Here is an 18448-nt window from a genome sequence, read left to right as displayed (position 1 = left end):
ATATAGTTTTTAAGAATTATTTAATAATATTTTATTAATAGTAATTTTCTGGCACGCGGCAACAATTTTAATTGGTAATCCACCGACTGTTCTGTACTTTGTATTCCATTCCTTTAACTGTTTGTTCTACACTGATGATGTACTGTTACTTTCAGTATGAAATATTTGTACCTTTAATTCATTAAAGTTATTACTGTTGCTTTTATATGTGCTAAGTTATTAATTTTAATTATGCCACAGGTACCTATAAAGATTAGATTTTTTTTCATCTATTTTTCTAATTGAATGAAGTCCTACACCACTGTCCTAATCTTAATCGCACAGACTGTATGCCTATATCTAAGATTTGGGAGATGATTGCTGTTAATTGTTTATAATTTTTTTAAAATAATTAATTATGCATTTATACCCACATTTCTGAACTCTTAATAGTGTTTCCTACTACTCCTGTGAAAGAGATGTGATATTATACACATGCTGTATGATTCCTTCTTGTATTCAGAATTTAAATGTTGCTATCAGTTCTTTTGCCTTCTCCCTGAATAAAGTTCATTGTATTTCGAACAAAATATACAGGAGTATTAAATTCTGTTACATATGTGAAGCCGTTTTTTAAAACATTACATAATTCACCTAGATCTTGGTGTGTTCTTTGATAACAAAGTAATCCTGAGAGCTACTCTAGTTACCTTAGCAATATGCCTTATAAACTTCAACTTAGTTTGTTGTAGTTAGGGATTATAGTTAGAGGGTTTTAATATTTTTTAGATTTTGTGGGGTTGTAGCCATTAGCTAAGAAAGTGTTGAGAAATACGGTCAAGTTCGGTAGTTAGGACATTTTATTAATCAGTTCTCTCAGAACTGATTAATTTTGCCCTGTTATATAGGATTTTTATAATCTCATCTTGTTGATGGGATAAGGGGGGGAATGTGGTGTATGTATCTATCAGTAGGTTTTCTATAAACAAAGAATGTTACAGATCCATCAGATGGTGTGTAATCAGCATTTAGGAATGGAGACTTGTTTTCTATGGTAAAGTGAATACTGGGATGTTGATTGCTTAGATGTGTTAAGAAAGTGTTGAGCATATCTAGGCCATGTGGACGTATCATCTGTGTAGCATAGTCAGACAATGAGTTTATGCAGGGTAGAGTTTAAGGCATTTTCTTCCAAGGTCTCCATGAAGAAGTTAGCCGGGATGGAGAACGTAAAGAACCCATTGCTGTTAGTTAAAAAGTTAGTAAATTATTAAGGCATGACCGACTTTTCACAAAGCCATGCTGCCTCCTCATACAGTATAATATTGTTATCCAGCCATTCTTGAATTTTGTTTTTGACCAACTTTTTCAGGACTTTTATCACCACTTCTAAGATACTGATTGGTCTCTAAATTGCTATCACAGACTCAGATCCTTCTTTATGTAGCAGAATTATTTTGCCCTCCTTCAACTCTCTTGGGACTTTTCCAGAGTTGAGACTTAAATTAAACAGCCATCAAAAGCATCACCAGTTCCTCTGCACATTCTCTTAAAACACAATTCGATATATGCACTTCCCTAATGCAACTGAAAGAGTGATATACTGAGTCCTTCAATTGGAAAAGACATCAGTTTGATTCTTGTTGTGATGAGAGGATTCCAATCACAACAAGAATCCTGCTACCTCCGCATGAGAAGTAGCAGGATTTTTCTCCCAGAAACTCTGGTTTTTCATCCTACATACAGACAAATCGGCGATGAGAACACACATAATTTATATCCAAAAAATACTTAAGTGGTGGTGGGTAGTGGATGGTAGCAGTGTTGTAATTGGAGAATTAAGTAGTAGAAGACATAGTAAGATGTAGGTAGCACAGTAGAGTAGAATGCCATCTCACAATAAGCCTTGGAGGTGTCGTGTAGTAATAATAACAACAACAATAATAATAATATTCACTCCAATTCCACAGATGTATTTGCATTCAGATTCAACAGTATACTAAGTACCTCCAGTTCATCAAATCCATTCTCACATCAGTTCCTATCACCTGTGCCATAACAATATCTTTACTTGGATGATATGCCCTTACAAAGTGGTCACTGAGTAGCTCAAGTATTTCGTCTGTCTCTGCCAACTCTCTACCATCAACACTTATTTTATAGTCATTCTTCCTCCTACTTGCCACTTAATGAAAGAACTCTGGAATTTCCTTTAGCCTGTTAGACTAATTTCTTCTCATAATCTAATTTCTTTCCTTACCAGGTTAGTCATCTTTATTGCCTGACCCTTGTAGGAGCTTGCAGGTCACCTTTCTCCTTATATATTTTCCACAACATTTTATGTTTTTGCAGCTCATTCTTAATGATACTACTCATTAATTTAACTCCTACCTGATTTCTCCTCCTGATCTTGGGTGTACAGTCTGACACTGCTTCCTCCAGATATCCCTCGACTATTCCCCAATGAACTGCGAATATACTTCTCTTCAGGCTTTTTATTTTCTGTGGCACTGCTTCAAGCTGTCTCCTAAGTTTGTCATTATCACCTTCCTTCTATTCCACATGTAAGCCTTAACCGAAAATTCCACATTTCTCTACCTCCAAAGTGAAGACCACATAATCGCTGTCTCCAATTGGAGACAATGTAGCTATCTTAGTTATGGATAGGTCTTCTGATCCTATAACAAGATCCAACATCCATTCACCTAGAATCCCCTCCATAACATGCTCCTTCAATTATCTCTTGGAAAGTGTATAAATTCCGTTTCCTTCCTTCTATATGATATTTCCTTCTTTTGGTCTATATCTCTGAAGTTGAAGTCAGATCAAGTTGCTCTCATTGGTCTAATCTGTTGATGCATGTCTCCCACATCTCTGAAACTTCTGGCCTATAGTAGCAATCAGTTTTATATTTTGTCCTATTAGTCTCCATCTCACAATAGACTGCCACCTGCCTGACTGACTCCTACTCTTGTTGGTTGCAATTCATTTGCTATCATTAGCAACCCCCCCATCCTCTCTATCCTCCACAAAAATAGTAAATCCATCAACATTCTATCCCTGTATATCTGCTATTAGCCATGTCTCACTAAGATCTATAACTTTTAGCAAAGAAGCACCTAAAATTCCTAAAATAAAAATTCCTCCCTTTTTATTCCTGATACGTTTATCTTGAGCATACAGAATCTGTAGCATAGGTCCACAAACTCGACAGCATTCCTTCTACACAATCTGCATACTGATTCATGAGTATCATCACTCATGAATCAATATGCATATCAGAGTGTGGTAGCAGATGACTTACAAATCACACTCACTTGCCCTTCTGTTTTGCTTCTATCAATAACTCTTTCACATCCTCTCCCATAAAATAGTTCTCACCTCTGAGGTCATTGATGCCAGCCAAAACAATTAGCTCTTTCACCTTGCATACTAACTTTATAACCTCGGTTATTCAGTTTAGTCAGGGAATCCTACAGATTTGTACTGAATTTATTTAGAAGTACATCATCTGCAAAAAGAAAAGAGCTGAGATTAACATCTCTTATTTTGATATCAGGTTTAATACTATTTTCCTTCATAATGTGATCCATATAGATGATAAATAACAGTGGAGATAAAGTACATGCCCCTTGTCTTTTTAATATCAATTTTCTGAAGATACAAGAAAAAACAATTTTCTTGTATCTTCTTCAATTCTAACTGCAGACTTGCAACTCAAATAAAGACAATATATTGCTTGAAATAATGTTCCATTTACATCTCAAAAATGTAGCATTATGAACAGCTTCTCTTTTGGCATCTTGTCATATACCTTCTCCAGATCTGCAAAACTTAAAAGATCCTTGTTCTATTTCCATGTTTTCTCAATTATTTGTCTTCAGTGAAAATCTGATCCTAACAACCTCTATTCTGGCATGACCCAAGCTCATTCTTCTTTATGCTTCCTTCCTCAATTTTTCTTATCATTTTTCAAGTATACTTGCATAAATATTACCAGGAACACTCAGTAGGAAAATTTTCTGTGATTCCCACATTGTTTTATTTCTCCTTTTTATAAATGGGTACTACAAACATCTGTAATTTGACCCTCTAATTAGGCACTGTGAATTATATTGTGTAGTCTCTGTAAAACTTTTATACATCCATATTTGACAGGTAAAAATAATCAAACACTTAATATCACATGCTTCGAAAATATTACTAAAAGTTATACAATAAAGATTAACAAATAAGGCCGAATAATATATTGCCAACGACTGGTTTTGGTTCAGAAAGCAAAAAAGGGACAAGAGATGCAATCCTAGCCTCTTAGAACAATTATTGAAAGAAGATTTGAGACAATAAAAATACTCTGCTTTTCTTAACCTGGAGATTGACAGTCTTGATTTGAACCAAATCTTCAAAATATTAAAAACAATAATGGTAGATTGGAGAGATAAATGCTCATATTTAATCTCTACAAGCACCAAGAATCTCAAATAGAAACAACTAACAGTAAAGATACCTAAGACAAGGTGGTTTTCTCCAATAATATTTAATCACTACACTGAAGAAGCAATAAATAAATTAACACAACAAAAAGAAATTAAGATAAATGAAATTCAAATTAACTGGCTATGGTTTGTGACAATAAAGAAGTTATTGCTGATAATGAGGACAAATCAAAATTCACTCTGGCTCAAATGGAAGAAATTTTCACAGAACAGCTTAAAAATTAAATATAAGAAAACTAAAGTACTAAACAACCTAATACAACAGGTAATTTATTTTAAATAGTTGGCCGTCTCATCATGGAAGATACTTTACTTTTATATCTTTTTACTAATTATTAATAATTTTTACTTTTATATCTGAGTGGGTTCCACTCAGATATAAAAGTAAAAATAATCTTGTAAAAAAAAAAAATGTTCTACAATAGAAGAAACATTTTCTAATAAAGGACTTGGCATTCAACTAAAAAAAAAGACTGGTGAAAACATATGCATGTAGCATAGCATTACACAGTTGAGGCTTGGAATTTGGTGCTGGTTGGATAGAAAAAGGAGACTAATGAAAAATATCTAAACATAGTTCAAGAAGAGCAGTCACTAATGAGCCACATCAATAAGAGAGAAAGCCTAATTGCACAGCACCTGAGGCATGGAGGAATGCTTACAGAAATGGAGGGACTGCAGAAGGGAAGAATATAAAAAAATAAAAGGGAAAGCACAGGGTAGGATGCTATGATGTATTGCTCGCATAAACCAATCTTCAGAGTGATGCACCAGGGAAAAAGAATCATAATATCCTAAGAATAACCTAAGAAATATTTTTTTATAAACTAGTAAATCTCCAAATGCCAGTTTTATTAATATGGTTAATATGGTTTTAAAAAGGTTTAATGTTATTGTATTTAACACTTACATCAGATGAACTTACGTGTCATGTAGATATTCCCAAACAGCTTGAGATAAAACTGTAACCAATTCTTCAACAAAGCCAGCCTTCTGTGGAGGAACTCCTATAAATGCATAGGATAGTTAGTGATGTTTAATTATTTAATATAATTTAACACATTTAAAATAAACTGTGAGCAAACTTATCAAAGTAAAAAACTAAGTAGCCTCATCACAATGCAATACCATCACTGTATTATTACTCCAGGTTTAACAACATTTATTCATATACACAACAGTGTTTAATTATCAAGTCTGGAAGAGAGTGTTATACATAATAGTAATTTCACAAAATCAGCAGTAAATAAGATGACTACAGAACAAAAGCAATATACACATTATAAGGAAAAGATTTTACCAGAACACACACAACCTCAACAACAGAGACTGAGTAAAATTTTAAGTGACAAGAAGCTCAAAGAAAGTGTGCAATACGCAGTTAAGTTCACAGGATTGCAATTGAGAGCAGGGCAGAAAAATAAAAGCACATTACCAGAGGAAAATCTTTCGATTCAAATTTACAAAAAAATTCCAGAAAAAAAAACTGAATGATATCTTCATAACAAACTTGACTTGAGGAGCTTTATTGACACAAATTTTTTCAGAGAAAGTATAAACTGTTTCCATAATTTAAAAGAAGTAATATAATTCCTAGGAAACTAATAAAGAGAGTTGAATCTTGAATGTTTCCAGAAGTCCTGAGAAACATCATGTTGCAAAATGTTTTTGAGAGGGTGATGCTGGTTATGCATAGGTTATACAGCAGCTGTTGAAACCTCATTTTTATGTACTTTTATCTCTTCACCCAAGTGGCAGCACTGTGAACCAATGTACACACACACACACACACCTGGATGATAGATCTTAGCAAAGTGAGCACTTGTTATTTGAACAATCTCTGCTTCTGACACCAGAGCACTGTCTGCATTCACTCAAGTTATTCATCCACATTCAATTTTTCTTCTACTTCTTGCAGTACAGCAATAAAATTATTTTTGGTTGCTTTCGGCCTGCACAGTTGATTTCTTTTCATGCTATGATTTAGCTTTCCATATAATGCCCATAACTTATCTAGCCTGCACTCTCGCTCTTATTCTCATGATAATCCTTCTACATCTTTTTACAGATTGTCTGTTCTTTGAACTCTAGGAACACATTCAATACTGCCTCATTTAAGTACCTTTTCAAAGCTTCTCATCCATTGCAGATATACTTCCCATTCAATAACTGATAACATTGGATTAAAGATAGTATTCTCCTGAGTTTGTCATACTTTCCAACTTTGTAGTTTAGCATGTAAACTGTCCTAATTAGAACATCCATTTGGTTGACTACTTCCCAGGAGAGTACTGCATGATCACTATCACCAACTGATTGCAAAACATTCACATTCTTAACAGAGAACCTTTCTGACACTATGATCAAATCTAACACTCTTTGACCTGGAGTTTCGTCTTTCACATATTGCTTGATTTATTATTCAACAGCTCAATAAATTCTCCTTCATTCTTATCATGAGATTTCTCTTCCCCAATCCATGTTTGAATAATTCACAAAATCTTTGTGTTGGACATGTCTTCAGATAAGTTTTATTTTAGTGGATATTAGTAATTATATTTAGTTATATCTTACTTATTTTAGACTGTAAAGTTGAGTGTGTGAAATTTAACACAGGATATTGTTTCAGAAAGCATTTCAATACATGGCACCGTTGTACAGAAGGAAAATGGTGGCTGAGGGATCGAGTATGATGTAGTGTGTGTGTGTTATATGCATACATTACCAAGCACGAACAGGATTGTGGTATGAAAGTGGGAAAATGAATCTAATGCTAATGATGTAAGGAAGGATAGTGAAAGTGGTGGAAGCTGTGAATGATACTGCTTGAAATGAGAGCATGAAAGAAGTGGTTGATGATGTGACGGTAAAGAGTGAAATAGCGTTTTTACTTTGCATCCTTCACAGGACAATATGGAAGCTAGAGTGACTTGAGAAATGATTGACATGTTGTACAGCAGGTGGGAGAATGAAGATTGTATAGAGATTCTATGATAAGAGGTATACTTAGTGAGCAAGCGACAAAAGCATGTTTCCCAGGTGCAAAAATCAAGGATGTTAGTGACTCTGTTAGTTTGCAGAAGTGAAAGAGATAATGGTTATGGCAACCTGTGTTTCTTGGATACCAGGAGGTAGTAGAGAAGATTCAAAGATGTGGGATGCTCCCTATGAGGATAGGTTGAAGATTTGTGGGTTACAAAGTTAAGTTAATAAGCAGAAAAGAGGGGACATGATAGAAACTTTTATGATATTAAAAGGGATTTATAAAATTGATACAAATTAAATTTTTCAATATAGGTCAAATAGAGAATTAGGGGCTCACATTAGTGAGTGTGGGCATGGCAAACCCGAGATACCCAAGCTAGATCTGATCATACTTCCTACAATATACACTTGGTATATCGTATCTGTAGCCTAGTCTTCTACTCTTCTTTCCTCTAATCTCTCTTACTTCTTACTCCTTTCCCCCAGTCTATTAGAGCAATTCGAGGGCAAGAGGGTGACTTTTTCTTCTCAAACTGTAATTTCCATTATCTACTAAAAAAAGACAAGCCTAGTTGTCTTAAGGTGGCAGTCCCACCACTAGGATACCTATCATCATGCTAGTAACTTGACATAGGGAAACACATGTTACTTTCAAGTTTCATTGAAATCAAAACGACAGAAAACATGGGAAAAGACCACATACTGGAAAAGGTTAAGAAACTTTGGAAAAAGAAAAATGTGGTGAAATATGCTACATGGAACATTAGAAGCATAGCACATAAAGAATAAGAATTAAATAAAATTTTAAATGAATAAAATATAGAAATTGCAGTTCTTACAGAAGAAACAAAAAAGAAACTTAAAGGAACAAAAGAAACAAACGATTATCGTATCATATATAGTGGAGTGGACAAACAAATAAGAGGCAAAAGCTGGTGTAATGATTTGGATCCATAAATCAATTAAAGCAAAAATAACTCATTACACATACTGGAATAAAAGAATATTAGAAGTGTGATTAAAATTAAATAAAGTAAATTTAACAGTTGTTGGAGTGTATGCTCCTGAAGAAGGAAAAGAAGAAAATGATGACTTTTGCAAACAGTTACAAGGAATATATGAAAAATTAAATAAAACAGACAATATAATTATAGCTGGAGATTTTAATGCCAGAAGAGGAATGAAAAAAATTAATAATATAGAAAAATTTGGAGAACCAATAGTAAACAAAAACAGAAAGTAACTCACTGATTATATAATATAACAGAGGATTAATAACTACTTAGAAAAAATACAAGAAAATGAAGACATCAAGAAGAAAGAATATAAAAGAAATTATTACATCAGCAGCATATGAAAGTCTAGGAACAAACACACAAAAAAAAATATCATAAACATAAAAAATACAATGGAACAATGAAATAAAAACAATACTTGAAAATAAAAAGCTAGCCTTTAAAAGATGGTTAAGTAGCAAAAAACAAGAAGATGAAACTGAATATAAAAAAAGACGAGCAATAGCCAAAAGAGAAACAGAGAAAGCTGGGAAAAATTTGTATCATATCTAGAAAATGACATATACAAAATAAGACCCATTGCATATAAAATACTAAAACACATGAATGCAGATATAAAAGAAATTGCAAAATAGATTTAAAAGAATCCTTGGTTTACTTTACAGATCTCTGGACAGATAATACTAACACCATAAACTTACAAAATGCTTTAAATGATATAATAACAATGAAAGAATTAAAAGACAACCTAATAAAATAAAATTAAAAAAAAATTGGTAAATCAGATGGAGAGGATAGGATAAATTCCAAACTGTATAAATTTGCTGGAAAAAAAATTTCATCAGATTATTAAAATTTTTCAAATAAAATATATAAAAATGGACAAATACCAATAGAATATAATACAAGTATGGTAATACCTATATTTAAAAAGGGTGATAAAAGACAAAACCTGATAATTACAGAGGTATTAGTTTATTGAATACATGCTACAAAATATATAGTAGAATATTTAATGAAAATATGAAAATATACAGTGAAAAAATATTATTAGAATGCCAAAATGGATTTAGAAAGGGATGCTCTACAATTGATGCAGCTTTTTTTTTTTGAAAGATATATATACTGCTTGATATATTACAGAGAACAACTATACCTAATATTTTACTACATGCAATATTAAATACAGTCAACCCTCCTATAACGCGATTAATTCGTACCGCATTATATGGAAACGTATAAGAAACTCAGATTTAACGTGCAAACCAGGTTAATTCGCGCTGCGTTATATGGAAACTGCACTATAAGAAACTCAGAATTAGTACGAATCAGATTGATTCGTACCACGTTATACGGGAACCACCCTTTAAACGATTTAAAATTTGGATTTTGTCCTCAAGAGATATAAACTTTCTTTTTAACTGTTTTCTTGTTTCTTTTGTGTCTGACATTATGCAAACCTGGGGTTAACAATTATTTTATTATTATTATATTACAACAAATAAAAAATATTACCTACAGTATTGTGTAATGTTGTCCAATTACGATAACAAAAATTAAGCGAGCAAGAGGCACTTTATTGAACATTAATCGTGATATGTACGTCTGCACGGATTTACAGACAGTTTCCTACTAAGTTGCACTTAAAATTGATGACAAAGTGGGTGGTTGCAACAGCGAAAGTTCGGCAGTGCTATTGGATAAAAAAATTCACACAAATACGCAACAGCCAATCATACGGTCTATTTTAAGCATTAAAACAGAGCACTGTGAACAATTGTGATGTACCTTCACCAAAAAGAAGGGAATTCCCCATTAATTTCAACTGTAAAAATTTAACACATAGATAAATTCATGCTATAGAGAATCTTCTTAAACCAATTAAGTTGATGGAATGTTGTTGAACAGAAACCGTGTTATAAGAGTACCGTGTTATAGGAGGGTTGACTGTATATACAAAGATAATGAAATAGAAATAAAAATAAATGAAAAATTGGAATGAAAATATCCATAGATAAAACAAAAACAATGCCATTTTGTAGACAAACTCCAGTTAGAAGTAAAATAGTTATTAATAATAAAATAATAGAATAGATAAATACTTTCAGTTATCTTGGATGTGAAATATCATATGAGGAGAAAAAGAAAAATTAAAAACTCCAAAATTTTTACAGATTATAGACCTGATAAATAGAACACTCAATCCAAATATCACACAAAAAAAAACACACTTGAAAATATACAATACTTTAGCAGTGCCCATATTATTATATGACAGCGAAATTTGGGCGATAAACAAAGAATAAAAATATGTGAAATGAGATTCATGAGAAGAATTGCAGAATACACATTATTAGACCAAAAAAGGAATGAAGATATTTTAAAAGAACTAAAAATAAAATCAACAGAAGAAAAACTAAACAATTAAAAACAAAATTGGATAGAATATGTAAACTGAATGGCCAATACCCAATATCCTAAACAAATAATAAAATATAGAAATCCATTCCTAATGAATATGGAAATGCTAATGATGCCATTTCTTACACTTTTATATATGCACCTAGATGTTTTAAAAGAACATTAGTAATATAAGCATATTATATTGAAAGTTTTTTTTTTCTTTCTTACCTTGGTTCTATTATACATTAAAGATACCAAGAAATTATATACTTGGTTTTTTTGTACTAAACAAAAATTATACATAATACACTTGTGTTTTTTATCAACACATTAGCTTCTATATGCAAATAGCTCAGACATGAATATATTTTACGTGCAAAACATTGTTTTGCTTCCTTGGGTAAAGAATTAAAACTAAGTATATTATTTCTTGGTATCTTTAATAATAATATACATGTGTTTTTAATAACAGTTGATGCACGTACAAAAAAAAAAAAAAAAAAAAAAAAAAAAAAGGAGAGAGAATTCTTTGATAAAGGACATCATCTCAATCTTAACCTTGTTGACTGCATGCTTGTCTCCAAGTTTTGAGAAGTATTCACAATTACTACTAATATTTTTAAATTTATTTTTACCATTTTGTAATAATGAGTTATGCATCCTTGTATCTGAATTATAAAAACTAACCACTGCTTCCCATTACCCTCAAATACAGGTATCCCATGTTTAACACGATTAATTAATCGCTTGATGTTACCACGTATATCAAAATCGCGTTAATCAAATATAATAATCAATGGTAAAAATTACAATTTGTCCATGATCGATTACTGTATTAATAATTCGTTTGATATGGTACTCTTTTAGGAAAGATAAAAAAATGAATGAAAAGTAAATGTTTAATAAATGCTTGTACTTACATTAGTTACTGCAATTTTTTTTATCAAAAAAAAAGTTATCAAGAGTGGTCTGAACAGTTTTAGTTTTTTTCTTATCAGAATAAATTCTATGATAACAAGTAAAATGATTCTCTAGACCTCAGCAAATAATCATTCTTCAATTAACATCTGGATCTGTATTACTTGCTTATTTAGTGATTCTAAAATGCGAAATATTCCATCCAGTTCTTTTATTGTTATTTCCTTTGGAACCTCATCTTCACATTTCATTTGTTCATTGTCTTCATATGCGCATTGTTGTTCAATTTCAAGAAGATTGTTGTCACTGAAATCTTTTGAATTCGAATCCAATAATTCTTTAACATCTTCTACATCAACACTACATCAAAACCAAGGTCTTCACCAATTGCAATGATTTCTTCAAGCATGTTGTTCACAAGATATTGAAAAACCACCTAAGTCATTAGCGCATTCTGGCAAAAAGTTTTTCCAAACAGCTCTCATGCAGCTAGAAGACAGTTGCTCCCACTAGTCATGAATGTTTTCAATTGCGTGTTCAATGTTAAAATTTTTCCAAAATTCTTGGAGTGTAATCGCATTTTATTTGTTGTTGTTTCTACTGCCTTTGTGAATGTCATTTTAAGAAAATAGGCTTTGAAAGTTGCAATGACGCCCATGTCCATGGGCTGTAGCAATGATGTATTTGGTGAAAAAAATAAAATGTTCGCATTCTCACACAGATCATTAAGAGAATTTGGATGACCATGTGCGTTATCATCGTCATCATGCTCAGAACTTAATTTCTCTCAGCCAGGAAACACTCCTTGAGGCTTGCATGCTTTTGCATGGTAAATTTAAAGGCATGTTAATTAAAACTCTTGCCGCATATATCAAGGGAGTGTCGCAATTAATTTCGCTGTGTTAATCAAGGGATACCTGTAGTGTATTCTCCTGTTCACTCAGCTGTGAAAGAGACTTGAGCAAGTAAACACATGCTATCCAACTCACATTTCGAATGTTGTCAATTGATTGTTTTTTCCTCTTTCTCTCTCTGATCACTATAGTATGTTACTGAATGGGAAGGATATCCAAAATGTATGAGAAGCTTTAATAAATTCTCTTTTTCTATACATGTGTTAGCCTTCATATGAAATCTATCATATATGTGGTCTCTTAATCTTTGATCAGCTGCTGTATTTCTAACTGAGCTTTTCATTTCCATAAGCATATTCTGGTTTGAACACTATCTAGTATTCTCCAAGTTTCGGCTAATTTCTCTCTTATTTCATACAAATTTATTCAACTGGTTGCTATCTAGTTGAATAAATTTGTATGGAATAAATTTATAAGCTTGGCTAATTCTATTATCTCTTTCCAGATTTAATCTGCTTCTTCATTAAATACTGTGCTTAAATAAAGCATTGGGAATGCAGTTCATGTTTTCAATGTTCCCATCTATCCCCCCTCCCCCCACACACACAAATGCCAAATCTGTTACAGCAGTTCTCAATTTATCCTGAAAACTTGTACTGTATCTACTTAGAAGTATAACATCATCTGAACAATGCTTAATAAAAGCATTCAGATGCATATCTCCAATTCTGATATGAGAATATCAGTGTATTTAATGTCATTTTCTTTGATAATGTGGTCCATCAAACCTTCAAATAAGACAGCTAGATGTTAAAGTTCAAATAAGATCTTCAAATAATATCACACTGCTGACTTATAAATAAAGACTATATACAGTATTAGGCCAAATTTGCTCCATATAACTTGAACTTCTGATGCATCTTGCCATATGCCTTTTCCAGACCTTACCAATTCAGATCCTTGTTATATTCTCATGATTTCATAACCGTCTTAAAGTGATAATCTGATCTTGACAACCTCTACTGAGAAAGAAATCAGCTTGTTCTTCCTCCACTTTCTCTTCCATAGTTTTTCTTAGCCACTTCTCAAGTATGCTTGTAAAAATCAAACTTCATACACCTGGAAACAAAATTCTTTTGCATTTCTTACATTCATTTTATTTATCTTCTTAAAAATTTTATGAGGACCCTACTCAAATCGTCAGGAACAGAAACTTCTGTCTGGCCTGAATAATGCAATGTAGCCACTACAAAACTTTCATGCTTCTATATTTGAGCATTTCAGGTTGAATATCATCTTCTCCAGGTGCCTTTCCACATTTCAGGTTTTACAAACTTTTTCTACCTCAAGCACTGATATGCAGTCTCAATTCTGACTACTTCTTCTTTTTAGCCATTTTCTGTCTACTGCTGGACGAAGGCCTCCTCCACTTCTTTCCACCTTTCTCTGTTCTTGGCAATAATTGACCAATTTTCCCCAACAAAATTTGACAATTCATCACTCCACCTTCTTTTAGGATGTCCTCGGCCTCCTTTCCCTTCTTTTGGAATCCAGTTGGTTAGTATGGTGGCCCATCGCTCATCTTCTCTTCTGGATAGATGTTCGGTCCATTTCCATTTTAGTTGCTTATGGTGAAGAATCATGTGAGTCTGGCTTCTTATCTTTTAATGTGATGCCTAGCATCAACCTCTCATTTTTCTTTGAGTTGTTAATTTATTTGCCAGTGCTTTTGTTAGCAACCAAGTTTCACAACCATATGAGATGACTGGAAGTATACACTGGTTAAATGTCTTCCTTTTTAAACAGAGCGGGACATCACTGTTTTGAAAAATGCTTTTCAATTTTATGAATGCACTCCAGGTAAGTTGAACTCTCTTATTTATTTCCTTTTGGTCCACAGTTTAGATCAATGAGATGACCTAAGTATGTATACGAAGAGACTCTTTCCAAGAAATTGTTTTCTATTATTATGTTTTTTGGTGTTCCAAAATGATTAAACATGATTTTAGTTTTTTCTCTATTTATTTTTAGACTGACTTTTCTACTTTCATGATAGAGGTCTTCTATCATTATATTAAGGTCTTCTGGAGTGTTTGCAAAAATTATATCATCTGCATATCTTAAGTGTGTTAAGTTTCCGTTATTAATTTTTAAACCAAGGCTTGTCTAGTTTATTTAAATATTTCTTGAAAGATTGCTGTAAAGATTTTGGGTTATAGAGAGTCTCCTTGTCAGACACCTTCTTCAATTGATATTTTATTGCTACTCGTGTGAAGTTGGATTGTTGCTGCTGCAGTGTGGTATACTGCCTGGAGGAGGTCCATATATATTCTCCAGGAACTCCCTGATTCTGGAGTGCTTTGTTTATTGCATTAGTTTTGATGGAATCAAATGCTTTTTCATAATCAATGAAGGCTAAACAGAGATACAAATGGTTTTCTTCTGCTTTTTATATTACATTATTTTATTTTATATTATATTACCGTATATTATCACGTATAATGTGAAAAATTTATGGTAAAAAATACTACTTAAAGTTAGGGGTTCGCATTATATGCGGACCCTAAAAATATAACATCTTATTAGACTTGCACACACAATATATACTACCTAATACCTATGCAACCTAATCTATTTGACCCACTTGCATTCGGCGACCGAGCGCACATCATAGCTGCACATAAAGCCATTAATGTAAGTAGTGGTAATGATAGAGTACAGTTAGGTATATCGGTTTAACCACAGTTCATTTTAAATATTATTCGTTAAACAAACGAATGGTGGAATAATGATGTACAAGTGGCAGTGACAGCTAAGAGGAAGGCAAAGCAGAAGTGGGATGAGTAAAGAGTGGAAGAGGACAGAGAGGTGTACAAAGAGAGAAAGCAAGAAGCCAAGAGAGTTGTGGCACAGGTGAAGGCCATGGCATATCAAGATCTGTATGATCAATTAGAAACAAAGGAAGGACAGAGAAAAATTTACCAACTAGCGAAATGTAGAAATAAAGCAGCAAAGGACATCTTACATGTGAGGCAGATCAAAGATGCTGAAGGAAGAGTATTATGGAGGGATTCTAGTAGTAAGACTAAATTAATTACCAGTTATGGAGGGATGTGGACATAAGAAACAGATGGAAAATATACTTTGAGAGACTTTTGAATGAGGAAAAACATCAGTAGAGTGGAAGTGACGGAGGCAATGAAGAGGATGAGGAATGGAAAATCGGTGGGCCCCGATAGAATTCCAGTGGAGGCATGGAAGGCACTGGGGGAAGAGGGAATTGACCTGCTGTGGGACCTGTTCATGAAAGTTTGCCAACAGGAAAATATACCCGAGGAATGGAGGGAGAGTACTCTTGTCCCCATCTACAAGAGTAAAGGGGATGCACAAGACTGTAAAAATTACAGAGGAATAAAGTTGATGTCCCACACAATGAAGATCCTAGAAAGGGTTCTTGATGGTAGATTGAGGAAGGAGGTGGAGATTGCAAAGGAACAATTTGGATTCATGCCTGGTAGATCAACAACAGATGCTATCTTTGGGTTACGGCAGATTATGGAAAAATATCGAGAGAAACAAAGGGAGCTACATCTGGTATTTATTGATCTGGAGAAAGCATACGATAGAGTGCCAAGGCAAGAAGTCTGGAGGTGTCTGAGGGAGAAGAAGGTGCCGGAGAAATATGTCAGGTTGGTGCGGAAATGTACAGAAATGTGAAGACAAGTGTTCGGACCTGTTTGGGACAGACAGAAAGTTTTCAAGTAACAGTTGGCTTGCATCAAGGGTCAGCATTAAGTCTGTTTCTGTTTAATATTGTGATGGAGGTGGTAACAGAGGAGGTGAGAGAAGATGCGCCTTGGACAATGTTGTATGCAGATGACATCTTGTTGTGTGTAGATTCAAGAGAAGAAGCGGGAACTAAACTGGAAAGATGGAGAAAAGTACTGGAAAAAAAGCTTGGAGACATCTGTCCCGAAGCCACCGTTGGATCGGTTAACGTAATTAGGGAAGAGAGAGATAGCAATAGGGATCTGGACACTGTGAAGGAATACCAAGAAAAGGAAGACAGAAGGCCCAGAAAGGAAATAAGGAAAGTAGAGCCGAGTCAGTTTACCAGGTTACTGCTAGCGTTCCTGATCTAAGCGAGGTTCGCTCACTAATTAGGCAGGAAGTAGACAGATTACAGCAGCCTGTTACGGAATGCCTCGATGCTGTGCTTGGTCAGCTGACAGCAGCCTCTACAAGAAACCAAGAGAGTACCCTCCTTTAGGATGAGAGAACAACTAATTTAATGCACAAGGAAGTTGAGAGGTTGCAGAGACTGTTGATCGATAAGATGGACATGGTAATGCAACAGTTGACAGAAAAGTCTAATAGAGACACTGCCAAATCTCTTTTGTCCTTGGCGGAGACATTAAGAGAGTCAACAAGAGAGAACCTCCACAGTGCTATAATTGTAACAGAGTAGGGCATCTTGCCCGAAATTTTTTTTTTTGTTAGGCAAGGGAACTCAGAAGGGGATTATCACCCAGAGGTCAAGTCCCATGTGTGCATCAAACTAGCATGGAGAGGGGGGGCAATGAAATCAAAGACAAACCCCTGGAATTACAGTAGAGGGAAAGATTTGTGGAAGAAAGTTCAGGGCACTGATTGATACTGGTTCTCAAGCTTCCATTATCTCAGAAAGCTTTTTCAGGGAGCTGGAGCCCTATGTGAAAGGGCGAATCAAACATCTGAGAAGACCTATCAGTCTTCTAAGAATATCCCCTTCTACCATTCACACAACAAAATCGGTAAGATTGAAAGTAGGATTACCTAATTATGATATGTACGTATGGCATAATTTTATAGTCTTGCCAAGAAACTCCCTCCCACATCTAAGACTGATTCTTGGAGATGACCTCCTTACAAAATATAATTACTCATGTAATTATTCTAGAAGGGAAGTCCGTTTTCAGGAGATAAGGAGAAGTAAGAAAAGGAGAAGGGAATCACAAGCTCAGAGCGAGAGAGATGCTCATATGTATTGGAAATCCCAGGGAGAGAGTAAGCAAAAACCGACGGAGGGAGACACTGAGCATGGTGAACTTACTAGGTCAGAATGTAGTAAAATCTCCTCATCGAAAATGCTAGAATGTGCTGATATAGTTGACCTAAAAGTAGGAGGGTCATACACACAAATGAAGGTACAAACAAGAGCGAGAATGAGACAGGTGAGGATACGTTGGCAGTCATAATTATGCATGTATTAAGCAGAGACTAATGACCTCCTATAAGAAACTAAAGGATAACCTGTACATAACTTGGGAAGAATAAGATAGTCTTGACAGTAAAGTTATAGGAAAGGAAGAGCAATTAGAAAGGATGCAGAGCCTGTTTTCTTGCCTAAGCATACGTTAAAAGTTAGACCCAGACGAGATGGGAGGGTCATTCCCAGAGGATTGAGGGATGTCTAAAAAAGAAATTTTCTGGAGAAAATTTTTTTCCAGAAAGAAGGGAACCTTTGTTACATCCTGAATGAAGAACTTTTAAAAGGAAACAATTCATTCAGGATTTAACAAGTCAGAAAAATCAGCTCAGAATAAAAAACTTGTACTCGAGCAGAAGGAATAAAGTACTAACTGTAAATAGAAGTAGAATTACTTCCTTTTAGTAGAATTGTAATACCATGTAAGGAACTTGGTGTATAAATTAGTATTATATCAATGCATCATGTATACAGTGAATGGGTAAATCATATGTAAACAACAGTCCAAAGGTCACGGGCGGGCCTGCAGCATTGGCAATCCTGGAAAGC

At 34.0% G+C, this 18448-nt stretch overlaps 1 protein-coding gene across 2 annotated transcripts in view; it reads right to left on the bottom strand.

The window, feature by feature from the left end:
- The window catches only part of LOC150092420 (ubiquitin carboxyl-terminal hydrolase 20-like), a 416458-nt gene that overhangs the window by 92226 nt on the left and 305784 nt on the right, over window positions 1–18448 (bottom strand). For both annotated transcript variants that reach the window (XM_090415144.1, XM_090415145.1), the window contains exon 16: window positions 5401–5482. In XM_090415144.1, coding sequence (XP_090271270.1) covers window positions 5401–5482 — 82 coding nt within the window. The remainder of the gene's footprint in view (window positions 1–5400; window positions 5483–18448) is intronic.

This window comes from Typopeltis vanoorti, chromosome 26 (genome assembly GCF_054136105.1).
Source record: "Typopeltis vanoorti isolate ZY-2024b chromosome 26, IOZ_Tvanoo_1.0, whole genome shotgun sequence".
In the NCBI taxonomy this organism is placed as follows: domain Eukaryota; kingdom Metazoa; phylum Arthropoda; class Arachnida; order Uropygi; family Thelyphonidae; genus Typopeltis; species Typopeltis vanoorti.
The sequence above is the reverse complement of the archived record's forward strand: the minus strand, read 5'-3'. Positions and strand labels throughout refer to the sequence as shown.